This window comes from Rhipicephalus microplus, chromosome 8, assembly GCF_043290135.1.
Source record: "Rhipicephalus microplus isolate Deutch F79 chromosome 8, USDA_Rmic, whole genome shotgun sequence".
Classification (NCBI taxonomy): Eukaryota; Metazoa; Arthropoda; class Arachnida; order Ixodida; family Ixodidae; genus Rhipicephalus; species Rhipicephalus microplus.
In genome coordinates, this window is record NC_134707.1 from 80,339,957 (window position 1) to 80,358,189 (window position 18,233).

General features: G+C 44.2%; 1 protein-coding gene across 1 annotated transcript in view; it reads left to right on the forward strand.

The window, feature by feature from the left end:
* The first annotated feature begins 619 nt into the window (after positions 1 to 619).
* The window catches only part of LOC142768289 (uncharacterized), an 81,780-nt gene continuing 64,166 nt past the window's right edge, over positions 620 to 18,233 (forward strand). Inside the window, exons 1-2 of the mRNA XM_075870249.1 lie at positions 620 to 698; positions 15,393 to 15,547. Coding sequence (XP_075726364.1) covers positions 620 to 698; positions 15,393 to 15,547 — 234 coding nt within the window. The remainder of the gene's footprint in view (positions 699 to 15,392; positions 15,548 to 18,233) is intronic.

Here is an 18,233-nt window from a genome sequence, read left to right on the forward strand (position 1 = left end):
CAACTGCCCTGCCTTAATTTGCACAGCTGAACATGGTCTCTGGTTTGTGCAATCGACGCGCCCTTTTCCATATTTGTAGCGACAAATGTTACGCGCACACAGTAAAAAGGAATGTGTCCATTGATTGTGATTATGTGTACATAAAAGCATACGCGTAAGACTCGAAGCAATGTTGTGTCTCACGTATTCATCAGGCATCCGATCAGTGTGGCATACATGCTAGTTTTGTGTTCAGATGCCGGAGTTGAGGAAGTGTGTGACAATAAACATAGAAACACTAATACAATGAGTGCAATGAATTTGCTAGGTTGGCGTATAAGGAGACTTCAAAGTTTGTTAACAAAGTGTCGACTTTTTTGGAGTGGTTTAAGTGAAAGCAGCTGCTAGAATGGTTGAATAAAACGGCATTTCAATCAATTGTACTACCCTTGTCTCGTTTGATTTTATAGTGTCTGCTCATTTGTGAACGACATTTTTAGGAAATGGCATGAGCATTGACAGCAGCTCAATAGAACATGACCATTGCTACTTTCACGGATCTCATGTGAGTGATTCTCAAGGTACGATTGCGGTGACATTCATGGTGTAGACGTGGAAGTAATGCTTCTAATTAACCGAGATGGCTGGCTTCTATCTTGTAGAAATGTCCCCAGAGGATACGCCCCACCTTTCAATTGAAGCAGAAGTGGTTGGCCAAGGTACTCTGGACATTGTGCAACAAAGTTCTGCGTGCCGTATACCAGGCAAGCAGGTGTATGTTTATTGCATCATGTACGTAACTTTTTTTTTCAACAATGAACTGGTATAGAGAAGAGAAACAGATGCCCTGTATTGTGAGGATTCGATATTATGTTCGTAAATGTGTCAAATGAGTGGAAGTATCTCCTCATGTAAAAGGCGTGGAAGTAATGCAGTTTATTAACTGAAATGTCTTGATTCTGTCTTGCAGAAATGTCCCCAGAGAATCCGCCTCACCTTTCAAGTGAATAAGGAGACTTCAATGTGGGCGTGGAGGCAGCACAACTGTGGCAAGGGCTTACGAGCTTCGCTTTCACGTTATACAGGTCGTCTTGGCCTGGCTGCCGCTTGTGGTTCACTCCAGAAGGCCGGTTGACACCCTTGCCAAACAGCTGCAGTTTCCAGAAGACTGCGGCTTTTCTACGGATCCGAGTGCCTGCGCTGACACACCTGGGCTTTCCAGGCCATTCGGGACATCGTCAGAGACATCGTTATTATCAAGCAACAAAAGCGGCAACAGCGAACGTCAGTGGTTTAGTGGGCGTGGAGGCAGCACAACTGTGGCAATGGTTTACGAGCTTCGCTTTCACGTTATACAGGTCGTCTTGGTCTGGCTGCCGCTTGTGGTTCACTCCAGAAGGCCGGTTGACACCCCTGCCAAACAGCTGCAGTTTCCAGAAGACTGCGGCTTTTCTACGGATCCGAGTGCCTGCGCTGACACACCTGGGCTTTCCAGGCCATTCGGGACATCGTCATCGTCAGAGACATCGTTATTATCAAGCAACAAAAGCGGCAACAGCGAACGTCAGTGGTTTAGTGGGCGTGGAGGCAGCACAACTGTGGCAATGGCTTACGAGCTTCGCTTTCACGTTATACAGGTCGTCTTGGTCTGGCTGCCGCTTGTGGTTCACTCCAGAAGGCCGGTTGACACCCCTGCCAAACAGCTGCAGTTTCCAGAAGACTGCGGCTTTTCTACGGATCCGAGTGCCTGCGCTGACACACCTGGGCTTTCCAGGCCATTCGGGACATCGTCATCGTCAGAGACATCGTTATTATCAAGCAACAAAAGCGGCAACAGCGAACGTCAGTGGTTTAGTGGGCGTGGAGGCAGCACAACTGTGGCAATGGCTTACGAGCTTCGCTTTCACGTTATACAGGTCGTCTTGGTCTGGCTGCCGCTTGTGGTTCACTCCAGAAGGCCGGTTGACACCCCTGCCAAACAGCTGCAGTTTCCAGAAGACTGCGGCTTTTCTACGGATCCGAGTGCCTGCGCTGACACACCTGGGCTTTCCAGGCCATTCGGGACATCGTCATCGTCAGAGACATCGTTATTATCAAGCAACAAAAGCGGCAACAGCGAACGTCAGTGGTTTAGTGGGCGTGGAGGCAGCACAACTGTGGCAATGGCTTACGAGCTTCGCTTTCACGTTATACAGGTCGTCTTGGTCTGGCTGCCGCTTGTGGTTCACTCCAGAAGGCCGGTTGACACCCCTGCCAAACAGCTGCAGTTTCCAGAAGACTGCGGCTTTTCTACGGATCCGAGTGCCTGCGCTGACACACCTGGGCTTTCCAGGCCATTCGGGACATCGTCATCGTCAGAGACATCGTTATTATCAAGCAACAAAAGCGGCAACAGCGAACGTCAGTGGTTTAGTGGGCGTGGAGGCAGCACAACTGTGGCAATGGCTTACGAGCTTCGCTTTCACGTTATACAGGTCGTCTTGGTCTGGCTGCCGCTTGTGGTTCACTCCAGAAGGCCGGTTGACACCCCTGCCAAACAGCTGCAGTTTCCAGAAGACTGCGGCTTTTCTACGGATCCGAGTGCCTGCGCTGACACACCTGGGCTTTCCAGGCCATTCGGGACATCGTCATCGTCAGAGACATCGTTATTATCAAGCAACAAAAGCGGCAACAGCGAACGTCAGTGGTTTAGTGGGCGTGGAGGCAGCACAACTGTGGCAATGGCTTACGAGCTTCGCTTTCACGTTATACAGGTTGGTGAAACCGATTCATTATATGCTAAGAAGACAAGTAACCGTTGTTTACTGCTGCTTCCACGCCCACAGGTGTTATACGTCTTGTCGCGAGAGTGTACTAACGCCCTTTGCTCGCTACTCTTGTGTTGCGGTGACGTTGAAGCAAACCCAGGGCCTCCAAAAAAGACCCCTGGGCCACTAGATGATGTCGAGAACACAGCTTCTTCTGATGCGCGTCATAAAGAAGTTATGGCAATGCTTTCTAAGATAAGTGCCCGCTGTGATTCATCTGCCGTTGAGCAGTTCAATTTGGCAAAGGCGATCGACGAGGTGAAAGCCAACCAGCAACTTGTGGCGAGCAAATTATGCGAGATTTAAAGGCGGCTTTCGACGGTTGAACTGCGGACTAACTCGGTTGCGGACATTGAGAAGGAATTGCAGGTCACGAATGAAGCTATCGGCAGCATCACTCAAACAAATGACGCATTGGTGTCCCGTCTAAACGACCTCGAGGACAGAGCCCGAAGGTGCAACTTAGTGTTTTTCGGTATGCCCGATAAAAATGAGACCTGGCAAGCTACTGAAGAGGCACTTACCAACTTGCTCTTTAGTAGCCTAGGCGCCGAGTTCGACCCGAATGCAGTAGAAAAGGCCCATCGTTTAGGTGGTCCATATATACGCGAGAAAACTCGACCAGTGATAGTAAAATTTGCAAGCCTTAAAGCAAAAGAACTTGTGCTGGCACGTCGATCTAAGTTGAGAAGTCATAAAGTCTCTGTATCGGAGGTCTACTGTCAGGCTACAAGAACAGCGCGCCAGATGCTGCACAATTATGCAAAATCATTGCCTGGCCGACCCGCTTTTCAGCTTTGTTACGACAAGCTCGTTGTTAACCACAGAAACTATTGTTATGATGCTTCCGCGGGCATTGTTCGCGAGACTACTGCGCATTCTCGCAGTAATGGCAGCGAATCGCGCATCGAAAATAGGGCGCACTCAACTTCCGATCACAGCCATGACCTTCACGCACGTTTATTGCCTGATGCCGCACTTTTGTTACGTGCGCGGATATCTAATGCCTCCTCATAACAATCAGCAAGGGGAAGTGGCAGTATCGTATCACGTCCTATTTCGGTGCTCTACACGAACATCCGTAGTATAATGGGAAAGCGGGACGCTTTTGACGCTTTTATTGATTCTTGTGAAGCCGACGTGATTGCCGTGACCGAGACTTGGTTGAATGCTCATGTTTGCGATAACGAAATTTTTACTACTTTCAAATCATTGAACATTTACCGCCGCGATAGAGATGGAAGACAAGGTGGTGGTACTTTGCTTGCCATTTCGAAGCGTTTCAAGTCCTTTCTTATAAACGTGACGTCTACATTGGAAGTGATATGGTGCGGGTTGGTTGTGAATAATAAAACGCTTGTTCTTGGCGTCTGTTACCGCCCTCCAGATACAGACATCAGCTTTGTTCAGGAGTTTCACGATAACATTAATGAAATTACAATGCGGTACCCATCTTCTTCGATAACTATTCTCGGTGACTTCAACTATCCTACCATAATGTGGGCGTCATCGTTACCAGACGTCGTACCATTTTCTTCAAATGGCCAAAGTTTTCTCGATACTTGCAACCTGTTTAATTTTACGCAGATGGTGAATAACCCAACTCGCGTCACCAATTCTTCATCACACATTCTTGACTTGATTCTTACAACAATGCCCGACAACATTCATGCACTAAACTCACTTCCTGGTCTCAGCGATCACTGTTTGCTACATTTTTACATACGCAACAGCATGCCAACTGCTACTAAGAAACGCAAGGTTATCTATAACTACAATGCTGCAAACTTTGAGGCAATCAACGTCGAACTCTCTCTATTTTACGACACTTATTTACATGACTTTGATAATAGAACCGTGCAGGAAAACTGGGATCTGTTTGTTAACAAAATCTACGAACTTACTCGTACCTTTGTTCCCTTAAAGTCTATACCTGTGAGCTCTTGCTCACCCTGGTACAATACATACCTAAAGCGACTTTCTAACAAAAAGAAACGCTTGTTTCGTGCTGCGAAACTCCAGAGTACGGAGAAACGCTGGCGCTCCTACGAAAGTGCTGCGCGAGTTTACTCGTCAGCAGTTTCGGATGCTAAGGCTAACTTTCTATCTAACACTCTGCCATCAATGCTTGTAAGCAACCCTAGAAAGTTTTGGAAAACTATTACAAATACCAACGACAGTGAAATCGTACTTGTTGACTCGGACGGCCTTCCCGTATCTTCCGAGATGTGTGCAGCACGTCTGAACGAAAATTTTGTCCGGAACTTTTCAGGGTCGTCCACTTCTGCTACCGTCTCTTTACCAGCGCGCAACTATCCATCAACGGCTGTTATAGTCACTGAGGCCCATGGAATTGTAAAACTAATTGAATCACTAAGAATATCCTCTGCTTGTGGTGTTGACAACATAAACGCAAGAATCCTTAAAGAAACTAAGCATGCCTCATCTATATTCCTGTGTAAAATATTCCGACAGTCTTTGAATGAAGGTGTGGCGCCACGCGTTTGGAAAGAGGCAAAGGTGGTTCCGCTACACAAATCAGGAAACAAGCATTCTGTTACTAATTACCGACCTATTTCACTTACTTCTATACCATGCAAACTTTTGGAGCACATAATCTTCTCTTACTTGGTCAACTTTCTAGAATCAAAATCGTTCTTTAGCACGTCACAGCATGGATTTAGGAAGTCATTCTCATGGGAAACACAGTTGCTTTGTTTTACCCATTCGTTACATATCATTCTAGATCGGAGTTCACTGGTCGACTGCATTTTTTTTATACTTTTCGAAGGTTTTTGACAAGATTAATCATCACCTACTACTATATAAGCTTAGGACCCCTAATATTGAAGGCGGCATTCTTGCTTGGATCGAGTTTTTCTTAATTAATCGCTCACAATTTGTTGTTGCTTACAACTACAGCTCACCCTCTTCTCCCGTTACTTCTGGTGTGCCCCAGGGTTCTGTGTTGGGCCCTTTACTATTCCTTATCTATATTAACGATTTACCCGATGTTGTAACTTCTTCGATTCACCTTTTCGCCGATGACTGCGTTGTTTACCGAGAAATTTCATCTAACTCTGACGCTAGTTCTTTGCAAAGTGACATTAATAATATTGCCAGCTGGTGTAGAACTTGGCGCATGGACCTCAACACTAACAAATGTAAAGTTTTACGTATCTCACAAACTACCGGACCCCCTGTTAACTACATCTTAAATTACGTTGATCTAGAGTCTGTAACTTCGTATAAATACTTGGGGATTCATATAACATCTGACTCAACGGAAAACATCATATTACCTATGTTATTAACAACAGCAACCGTATGCTAGGGTACCTACGACGCAACTTTAGCCGTGCCCCTCAAGCCGTGAAACTAACCATGTATAAAACACTAGTTCGTCCAAAACTTGAATATGCATGCTCCATTTGGGATCCTTTTCAACTGAACTTGACTCACTCGCTTGAAATGGTACAGAATAACGCAGCACGCTTCATTCTATCTAACTACCATCGCACTAGCAGTATTACGTCAATGAAACACAGCCTTTCACTACAGTCACTTGAATCACGTCGGAAAGCATCTCGTCTCATACTTTTTCACAAGATATTCAATCATCCACTTTTGAAAGCTCAGTTCATTACCACTCCTGCCTATTACTCAGCTCGTTCATATCATCAACATAAGGTACACGTCATTAGCTGCCGCACTAACACTTTTCATCATTCCATCGTCCCACGCACATCCAACGACTGGAACCACCTTCCCTCGGACATGATTTCCATTTCAAGTCACGACTTGTTCTCATCTACAGTACAGAATTACTTACGTGATGACACGTGAAAGTGTATATTGTACATATATAATTTTGTACTCTGTTTGCCCCATTCTGATGATACTTACACGTACATTCATTGTACTGCCTAACATCGAATTTTCATGTTTTGTAATTTTTATTATTTTGATGTTACTATGTTTGCTCTTGGTTATAGTTTTTTTTTCTGTACCCCACTCCCCTCTGTAAAGCTATGTGCGATTGAGGGTAAAATAAATGAAATGAAGCGGAAGGGGTTGGCCTAGGTAAGGCCTAGGTACTCTGGACATTTTAATAAGTTTCTATCTAGGGACCTTAGGCTTTACTTCCTCCATGCGCCGCCTGGTGGCCACAGGCTGAAGCGCACCTAGCGTGGATTGCTCCCTGCGTTGTCTGCTATCCGCATAGGCTAGCCCGTGCACGTACATCATGCTCGTGCTCAAAGGGTGGTTTGTCCCACTTTGTTAGCGCATTTGCTTGTACGTTTGCCTAGCACTGTCTACAGAAACATTTGGCCTTACTCGCCTGTATATGTACCGCAATAAGATGAGGTCGAGCACTTGGCTGTATCGTCCTCGTAGCCCCTCTTCGCCAGAATCATGTCGGTGTAGGGGCCGCTTTTTAGCTGAAGTCCATCGTAAAGTGCACTTGCAGTCGTCCCAAAGACGAAGAATAATAAATCTTGTGTGAATGCAGCGTTTTAGCGACTCATGGATAAACGAAAGTTTTGCATTGTTGTTAGCTAGGTGTCTACTTCAAAACAAAAATTGTGACGTTCTTGCTTATCGGCTATGTGACGAGCTTTAACTGTGCTTGAGAGTTGTTCTTGAGTCGAGAGTTGTTCGAGACCTGCAACTGTACACCGCTATTTCGGAGGCTATGCAAAATGTTGCGTTGTTGCACCGTCCGCCACAGGTGACGCTAGCGACCAAGAACATTCTAAAATAAAAGAGAGGAAGGGTGTGGTAGCCGTTTTTCTTCTCATGCGGCAGGCATCTTCTAGAGGAGGCGTTGAGCATATAGGCGTGACTAGAGTGTACTAGAAGGGTTCTTGTTCACTGGGTGACTCTCTCTCCGGCTTGGAAGGCACGTGGGCAGCGCAGCGCGCACTGGGTGACGATCCGAAACTAGTAATGGAACGGCGCTGAACACTTTGGGCCAGCGCTGTTCTGGTAGGTGTTCTGTGGTATTACCAGCGAGTAACAGCTCGCCGACAACGAAGCTAGTACAAGAGAACGCGCGCTAGATGTACTGACAACGGTGAGTGTTTTCACGTCATTAATAGACGCACTGTACAGACATCACGATCGGTCGTGCGCCTTCTTCTACGGTTGCATTCCGACACGAGGCCCACGCAGCGCCCAGCCACTGTGCCCGTGTTCCGCGTGAAACTCACCGGCGTCAGCATTGTGCGACCGTGGTGACTTAAAGCACGGTGCGAGTGACACTTGAATGCGGTTGCTCTAACGTTGAGATTACAATGCTCGGGGCGAGTATAACAAGCGGTACAGAAAAAAAAAGTTTTATTACGCACATGCAAGTTGTTACTGTACACATACCGAACACAAAACTACGTATGTGCACATGATCCTCATTGTGTCTTGCTGGGCACAACAGTTTCGTCCATTGCCACAAACAGGAGCACTGTCCAACCGTCGCTGACCTGCAAGGCGTTCGTCGTCGTTCGGCTTAGTCATGGTGCCCAACGAAATTTCGCTGAACACTTCAAATGCTTCATCCGCCGCACGACACAGATATGCGCTCGTTCTACGCATTGTTCAGGCCCCGTAGTGGACGAAAAGTTTTGTAAACGTTGCTAAGAGTACAGTAACTGCCAGGAAAACACTGCGTAACCAATAACGCGGCGCAGAGCACGTATATTGTCCGCAACGGCTCAGCACGAGACCTGCGGATACACACATATGCCGCCGCGGCCGCTCACTGCTAGACCAGCTTCACTGCGCAACATGTAACCATAGTAACGCCGCCATTGTGCCCGGTGAGTATGGCCGTCATGATATCATTTCCTCCACTCTTTTCACGTAGTGCGCTGGCTGGGCATGCCCGCTCCTATCTTTCCTTCCTCTGTGATCTGACGTATTGTTACAGCGCAGTCTACTTAAACGGAATGCTCGTTGACGACTGTGTCGTACGCAGCCGCGACGTACCATCCCCTCCTAGCATGGCATAGAGTTTCATACAATAAAACAATGCTGTATGAAGCACTATGCCTATCTAGTATGTGTGCGTCAGTGTCCAATTGAATATTCCCGCTCATTAAAAAAAAAGATTTTCTGGTGTTGTGTTCGATATTTAGTAACCAAAATAAATTTGAAATGTTTAAAAAGCTTTTTTGCAAAATAATTTGGACTTTTATTTGCATTTTGCAATTCGTTTCTTGCTGAAACTTTTGGAATATTTGTAAAATTGTTGTTTTTGACTGTGCCGCAAACGTAGGGCATGACTGAATTTCCGGCTGCAGAAATGCGACGGAATCTGTGCTTTCGTGTAGTCACCACCTTGGTCACCACAGCACGTTAAATCAGACGATCAACATCCTCAGCACCGACGACTACATCGCATAAAACGAAACATGGCTGGCATTGAGCCGTTGTAGTTGAGAGCAATTTTTCTTATTAGGAACTTTCGCACGTGCTGTTATGTCATGAAACCAGTAATAAGTTATTCTAGTAAAGAATAAGGTATCTATAAATTGTAAAAATTATGTATACGTAAGTTAACAGACATCTCCCTATAAGGCCCTGGCGTTGAAACTACTCATTTAGTCTGAAATGGAACGCAAAGGTGTTTCGGGCACTCGTTCTTCAGAAAATGTCATTTTCATCAAATGGCATTAGTTTTCCCACTTGACGGCAAACAAATGACGTTACAAATGAATGACATTCGCTGTAAATGACATTATATTTGCCGTGTAACAGGGTTATCACTCATTAATGTGAAAAAAATCTTCTCGTCAGTGCCTCAATTAAAGGTCAGACCACTGGCCGGATTGTGCAATAAGGTACTAGAGGAAATGAAAAGACCATGAGTAATAGCGACAGATTTAAGCATTAATTTTTTTTTTCATTTGAATAGTGTTATATTTTCGAATTACGTTTCAGTGTCATAAAAAACAAGTCCGTCGCATAGCCCCGTCAAGGAGCTTTGATGCTGCACCTTGGAGTCAATATGTTTAGCAAACGTAGTCTAATGACTTTTATGCATGCCATAATTAGTGCTCACGATTGGAGTATGTATGTTATTGTCCATTCTGAATCAATTCTGTTATGCTTACGCAGTAAAAGGAGTTTATGCTGAGGAGTGTCACGGCTTTCGCGACTTGTTGAACATGTCGAGCTGCTGCACATGCGTGTGGAATGGACACCACAGCACATAAATGCAAACCGCTGTCGTGTTGAGATGTCATTGTTTGCAGCATGTGTTGCATGCAAGGCTCTACGATTGCCTTGGATCTGAAAATTCTGATAATTGTTTCATGGCGTCTTGTTATCATTACGTAATTGTATAGAGCGAGGTGAATTGATGTATGGTAATTTGTTTTTTTTTTCATTATGTACAGGTAGGGTTGCTATCTTTTCTCGAACAAAAAAAAAAAACAGCTCTTCGATAAGGGAGAAGGGGGTCGGGATGAGCTGTCAACATAATAAATTAGCCTTGAACAATGCACGCAATGCAGGTCCGTGGCATGCAGTGCCATTTAATTTAACATTGCTTTTCTTGAGCCAAATAAACCTGGTGTAGCTAAAATGGCCCACAAAGCTAGCCTGATAGTCTAATTGCTGGCATAAAAATACCCATGATTAGAACGATTCTTTGTTTACTGCTCTGAAGAAAAAAATTCCGCCATATCCACGAAGTGAATGATGATGAGTGGGCGAAGCTCCGGAGGTAAACCTGGTAAACCATGAATCCTCTGTACATTTTGCCCACTCGATTTTATTACATCGCTCCCCCTAGCGTACGTCGTCGCACTAAATCGAACGATTGCCTTCAACCAATGACACGCGCCATATGTGACATCATTCCTATTTTATAAGATCTCGCGTCTTTCATCAACTACAAGTGCCGCTTTCTAGTTTATAACATCTTGCATCTTTTCATCATCAGCTACAAGTACCACCATCTAGTAAACACTACAAGAACTAAACGAGAGGTGGCTACATACAGGAGACGGTACCGCCATGTAGTGAACACTGCAAGAACTAAACTAGAGGTGGCTACATACAGGGGACCGTACCGCCATCTAGTGAACAGTGCAAGAACTAAACTAGAGGTGGCTACATACAGGCTACAGGGGACGCACAGCCCACGCCCTAAAGAGCTTCGCCCCTAAAAAAAAAAGGCTGACAGTGGGTGTGGACCTGCAACTGGTCCGCTGTCTAAAAAATTGGCCGAGCTGGTCTCAAAGGGGACAGGTGGCAACCCTATGTACAACTTATTTAATCCAAGGAGAGTTCAGGGGCATTATTTGTAGTGTTTTGATGTAATGCAGTAATTATGAAATGTTTGTATACAAGTAAAAGTGGACTAAAAGACAATGTGCCACTGCTAGGGCCCGAACGTACAACTTTCAGATAATGCATTCGATGCCTTACCGGCTCACCTACAGCGTCGTTTATCGTACTGTCCACTACAACAACCTTTGGGTGACTGGATATGTTGTCCAAAGGATATTGGTTCAGATACTGTGAGTTGCAATTTTCACAGTGAAAGCTTTTTTGTGGCTAGAAGAAACGAAAAACTGTCCAGTAGCGGTGTCATGAGCAGTGTCCATTGGCTGTGTTATCAGTTACGTCATACACAACACTGTATCCAAGCACGTGCATTATTGGCTGCGTTGCTAGCAAGCTTGCAATGTCAAACGCTTAAAACAACGCAGCAATAAGGTGTATGGTTAATGTTATGGTTGCGGGAGCGAGTTTTCTGGGGTGGAGGCCCGCTTTCGGCAGTAGTTTAGCTTCGGCTGCAGCGTCTGTGACCACCTGTCGTTTGAGAATGATTACTGTAACTAACGCGTTGCAAAATCAAATCCGCTCATTACACGCTTCTGTGACCATGATCATGCTAGGCACACTGTGCGGCATGTGAAATGAACACTGAGGTAAACCCAAGCCAAACGTGTGTCGAACCTCGTTTAGAAGCAGGAACCTGTAACCAATAATTGCGAAAGGCTTCAGTGCAGCAATGGGTTGAATGCACCACTAAACACCGGGGCCGCTCGTTCCAGCTTTCGCTGGTTAGCCATTTGTACCGATCGCTTGGGAGGTGATTGTTTTTATTTTCTTATTTAATTTGTTTACACCTATATCATAATTACTGTTACATTTAAGGACTAGAAATAATGCTCCTGTACCTCTATTGGCTTCATTTTTTGTTTCTTTCATGAGCTTGCACACTCTATGATCAGGCACTTAGACTGGTAAGCTTTTCGTTGCGCTGAGGAAAACAAGTACCATGAAAATTGGTTATCGTGCTTTCTTCTAAAAAGTTCACTGCGATGTTTTACTTACCAGAGTCTAACCCATGTGTGGGTGCTGCTTTTTTTTTTTTTGTGGGGCGACTTTCCAGAAAGAACTGCCTTTGGCCCGCAAAACGTTCTTCCTACTGTCTGAGGCGGTGGCTACATGGAAACGCCCCATCTGCCCTAACCTGATGGTGTGTATAAGCCTTACCTGGATTTCATTGCTCTTAGGGGTGGGCAGATGCTTTGAAATCATGTTGCGATACAATACAAGATACTCGGGCGAGTAGTAGCCTGCCTCGGTGGAACAGTGCATAGGGTGCTCGGCTGCTGACCCGAAGGGTGCAGGTTCGATCCTGGCCATGGCGGTCGCATCTTGAAGGAAGCGACATGATAGAGGCCCGTGTACTGTGTGAGGTCAGTGCACGTTTAAGAACACGACGAGGTCGAAATTTCCGGAGCCCTCCTCTATGGGGTGTCTCGGAATCATATCACGGTTTTGAGGCATAATACCCCAGATATTATTATAATTGGGCTCGAGGTATTCGAGAAAACAGATAGAAGATGCTATTGTAGTAATTGTATCTGATAGGATACTTTTAAATTCTATCTTCTCCTCTAAGGCACATTGCCTGATAGGATACTTTTAAATTTTATCTTCACCTCCAAGGCACATTGCTGGGTAAGTTGGTCGGGATTCATAATTGATACGACATAGTGTGTCGCAACAGGGACAGAGGAAAAGGACACACGGTGCTAAATTGTGACTAGTGGTTTTATTTGCGATCACGCATGCAATTTATACAATAAAAGCAGAGGTCGATAAAGGCCCAGGCAACAGCATATAAAGAGACAGCACAGAGCATGTATTCTTCATCAATAATTGCACCACAGTCTGCACCAACCTAAGTCGAGGAGATGGCTCTAGCTACTACTTCTTTTCGCTAGCCGTAGTAAAAGTTAAAGAAGGCACGGCACGCTCTCACATTTTTCTTTCATCTTGTCTATTTCGTAGGCTTGAATTATAAATCATTTCGCTCCTGTTGACGAACATAGTCACGGCATTTTGTACCAATGTGACCAATGACTACATAACATGTAATCAACAAGAATCGGTCCGACCTTATCTCACTGGCGATTATATTTGTCACAGTATTGTTTCTTGGCGCTAGATGGCAAGACCTATCCATGTTGTGCAACCTGTGTGTCTACTTTCTTTTTGTAGTTGTATTTCATTGTATTTCTATGTGGTGTAGCCATGCTGCAGTTATTGCAATTACCTTTTTTTCATGCAATTAAGGAAATAAAGGAACTCCGTTAGTTAAAAAAGATGGTAACATCTTATTCAGAAAAAAAAAGAGCGAGAAGATCTTTTGATGAATTTTGTACAATTAAAATTTTTCTTATCATAGTGAGAACGTTAGCATACTTAGATATGCTCGCGAGTTGGTTATTATCAATCTATAACAGGTGTCTCAAACTCTCCTCGCCGACCGGGCTGCACCACTAAATGTAGTGCCGCGAGGGCCGGTGCAGTGGAAAATGTGGAAGGGCGAGGAGGATCTTTAACTAAATACCAGCAAACATTGCCAGTAGGTCATTATTGTAGGGTATATTTAGAGTCGGGATTCGAGTGCTATCGATATATCCACACAATAACTGAAGTATCGACTCGTATTCTGAAATAGAGCTTTTGTTCCACTGTTATGTTTCAACAAGTTGACGATGTGGATTGCCTCAGAAAAAAATGATTGAAACCAGTCATGTCTATACATGACTACTTTTTCATGGACATACTTATTAAAGAAAGAAAGTGGGGCAAAAACACTCATGTGAGAGTCGGGCCACTAAGGATAGGTTTGTGGGTAGTTTATTTAGAACCTGTGATCTATATAGTGCAGCCAAAAATGCCCATGCACCAAATTGTGTGATTCAGTATTTAAATGCGATCAACATTGTTTTATCCAAATGAAATGCTAGTTATTATTTGAGAAGTATTGTTTTTCGTGCTCAAGGTACGTTAGTGTCATTCCGAAATCACTTATTGTGGTGGCTTTGATTCATTACTCATATGAGCTCTTGTCTCTGGAGTGTTCTGGCAAAAAGATAAAGGGAATGTCGCTTCAGTCAGTTCCATTGAGGCGGCTTAGTGTGAGGCAGTATGAGCTTGAGAAAAAGTCACTCAAAAAAAAAAAAGATGAAAAGCGCATCTGTTTGTCCCACAACAATAATCAGCATCTATCTCGCCTTCCTTTTCTTGCAGTATCGTTGTGCAATCAGCACGTTTAGGTCATTAACAGTATACACATTATCAGTGTGACATAGCTTTTCTAATAGTAAAGTCGCCAGTGCAGAGTTTTCAAGAAAAAAAAGCGCGAGCAAGCCGGGTGATGATTATTGTTGTGGCACAAAAAGGCTCCCTTCCTACTTGATCATTTTTTAGAGGGGTGTTTAACCAACATTTATTGTTCCGTTGTGGGATGCTGTGGCAGCAACTCGTATAATCAAATGCATGATCTATGTTTAGTATACCGGAAGTACAAATACCCATATTGGAGCAGTATCGCAATACAAATACAATATACTGATATAGCATCTTAAAATACATGTACAGAAGACTCTCGATAATTCAAGCTGTGATAACTCAAACTTTTGGTTAATTAAAACAAAATTCAGTTTTTGGTTAACCCTCTATTCTTTCAGTGTATTTAAAAGCCTCTTAATTCAAACTCCATATTTCGGTTAATTCATACTTTTACAGTTTCATACCAGAAAATATCTGTTGCTTTCCCACCTCTTAAATGTCTAAAAATGAAAAAATAAGCACCTCAGGCCTTCAAAGAAAAAGCTTCGCTATCAAAGAAGCGTTTGAAACAAAGAAAATGCATGGTAAACCGTGATGCTTCTCAACTAATATAGAGAGCTTTGTGCCGAAGGCACATATAGCAAAGAACTAGTTGCTAATTCATTAAGAGGACTGATCAGCAGTAAATTGCCAATAAAGCTGGTGACTTTACTCCCCTGCTTTCTGTTCATTGCGTGTAGTTAGAGCTTAGAAACAAACATTTTCAAATGTGATAAAATCAATGCCTACTCATAATGTGTGGTGTCACCTCAACCAGATTATACTATCCGAGAACTTTTGATAATTCAAACTTCTTGATAATTCAAACAAAGTTCAGAGGTCCCTTCGAGTTTGAATTAACGAGAGTCAACTGTATCTGTGATCGGGTTCTGCTCTGGTTGTTCTAAGTGAGGCTAAAGCACTCAGCAGCTGCTTTCTTTTTTTTTCTTTTTCATGTTTCAGACTGTAATGTAATAGGAGAAGCAGAGCCTACAGTCGGTCTGTTCGTACACCAGGATGCTGATGAGTTGTGCAAGAGTGGTGCGCCTCTTGTGCAGCACACTGAAGAAAGAGATGAAAACTTGGACTTGGGGCTTTCAGAACGGCACTGCGACGAGGTAGGCAATGTCATCAATTTGATGAGTGGTTTGTGGCATTTCACGTCCCTCGGGAACTCATAACAGAGAGAGACTGCAGCAGAGGGCTGGGGATATTTTTTGCAGCTTTGTGTTCTATATGTGCACCGAGATCTTTCAGTACGTGGCCCCGTAGCATTCTGTTTCTATCGGAAATGCAATTGCCACGACTGGGATCGAACTTGCGTCTTTCGGATCGACCGCCGAGCACCTGAACCACTGAGTCACTGCGGCGATGGTAATTAATTTTGTGCCACCCTCTGTGGTAACCTTGTGGCAAAGTATTGAGCTGTTGATAATTAGGGTGGGGTTAGATGCCAGGGCAAGGTGGCACTCTTTTTATGTGGGCAAAATGCAAAAGCACATCCGCTTGCAATAAGGATCGCCTGGGGATAAAAATGAGTTTGGAATCTTTTTTGGCTTTTTCTTTTCGGAAGGCAAAGCAAAAATAAGTGGCCATAAAATTCTTGCAAAATTGAAGAATAACAGGAAAAATATTGAAGAGTGATAAGTCAGAATATAATAAGAAAATGTCATGCATCGTAGTCGTGTCAGGCACGGTAATTTAACCAGAAAACAAAAAAATATTTTTCATTGCGACAGCAACTATATGGACGCACTCTGCTGGATCTTGCCACGTGCATCGCCGGCGCTCATCGTATATGTATATATGTAAGGGCGGCGCTACCTGTATTTCTAGTTTTATTATTGTACAATGCCCATGATATATGACGATTTTGCATGGTCCCCTCAAAATCATAAGCGCTATTTCTCTGCATGCACTTCTCTCATGTTTTCCAAAATGCACTCTATTACCCACGTTCTAATACGCTCCAAGAATTCACTCTATCACAGAATATTCGTGTTGGTGTGCCCACTCTTTCTCACTTTTGGCATTCTCGTCAGTGTTTCCTTGATTGTAACGAGCAATTTTGATGATACTATCAGCTGTCTGCACAGGTGATCTGTATACTTCGTCGTTGCTCAGCACATAGTCTCCGTTCGTCACCGTTCGTCGTCACATTGCTGCTTTCTCTTGCAATAGAAGGTATAATACTATTTGAAATGCCAACTCTTGCAGTTGTTTTTCTGGAAAGGAATTATGGTCACTTACAGCCCAAGAATAAATACATGCTTCGCCCCCAGATTGGGGTGCGCCTGTCGTTTCTCTGTGTGGCGTAGCAAAGATTTTCGAGCTCTGTTCGTAAGCACTATTTTGCTGAAAATGCAAATACTACGCATATTATGAATTAAATGTTGGTCATTTCTTGTTAGAATGTTGCGGTTGGCTGAGCTTTGAAGTCGCAGATTTTTACGAAATTAGCGCAAAAAGCAAAACTTTTCCACTGAAAACTTACCTAAATGAACAGGTGCCTGATTGGCCAACTCATATGCCTGAAATATGTGAATGGTCTGTACGTTACGTAAATAAATGATTGAAGGTTGTGGGACACTTATGCAAATTCTTCGTGGGTCGGACGGTGACCGATGTGGCCGGAACTTACATGATTCTGGTGATGTAACCGACTATATAAACTTTAGCTCTTTTTCATTATTTCCATTTTTCGTTCTTTTTTTTTATTGAGATAGAGAATAAATGAAAGTGTTTTTGTCACCTTTACTTGGTGACGGCTACCCCTTTCTACTTGATTGTTACAAATAAAGAATAGGAAAAAAACGGAAGTAGCATATATACATATATACAGTTCTTGTTTTGTTTTGGCATCGTCCCATTTTGCATGTCAGGAAACTGGTCAAGCCATTGAATGTTCCTCCTTCTGAAATAAAGAACTGAGACAGTCAGAACTGTTATCCAAGACCAGGTAGGAGCGTAGGACTAGCCAGCGAAATCAGCGACAAGGTCCAAGCCGAGCGTCTTGTGCTTAGCACTGACAATGTGTTTGCCGAGCTTTGCATGACCCACTACATTCATCATTACATATCTCCCCCTTGCTGAAGATGGTGCCAAGTAAGTGTTCTAAGGTGTCTTGAGGACAAGTGGTTCGCGATACGGTTTGAGGCGATCCACATGTGTGATTTCGCGGCCTAGGCGACGCAGGTCCACAGTGTCCCTGAGGGGTTCGATGAGGTAGTTAACAACAGAAGTTTGTTCTATGACACGATAAGGTCCATGGTACCTGCTGACAAACTTTGTAGAGGTACCAGGAGTAGCACTAGGGGGCACCCACAGCCAAACAAGAGAGTTGGGCGAAAACTGGTAGTTAAACCGCCCATCGTCGTGACGAAATTTCTGTAGCCCTCGTTCTTGTGCTGTAAGGGTGCGAGCTAATTGCCGACATTCTTCCGCATACCGAGCGGCTTCAGAAACTGGTGTGCCTTCGGATGAGTCTGGTCGGTAGGGGAGAATGGTGTCAATTGGAGATGATGGTTCTCGACCATAAAATAAAAAGAAGGGAGAAAAGCTTGTTGTCGCTTGAGGTGCCGTGTTGTAAGCGTACATTATGTAGGGAAGGATAAGATCCAGTTGGGTTGGTCGGAGGCGACATACATAGAAAGCATGTCGCCAAGAGTACGGTTGAAATGCTCGGTCAAGCCATTTGTTTGTGGGCGATATGTGGTAGTACAGCGGTGAATCACATGGCATTCAGCAAGAAGTTCTTGAATAACATCCGTGAAAAAGGCGCGGCCTCGGTCGCTCAAAAGTTCA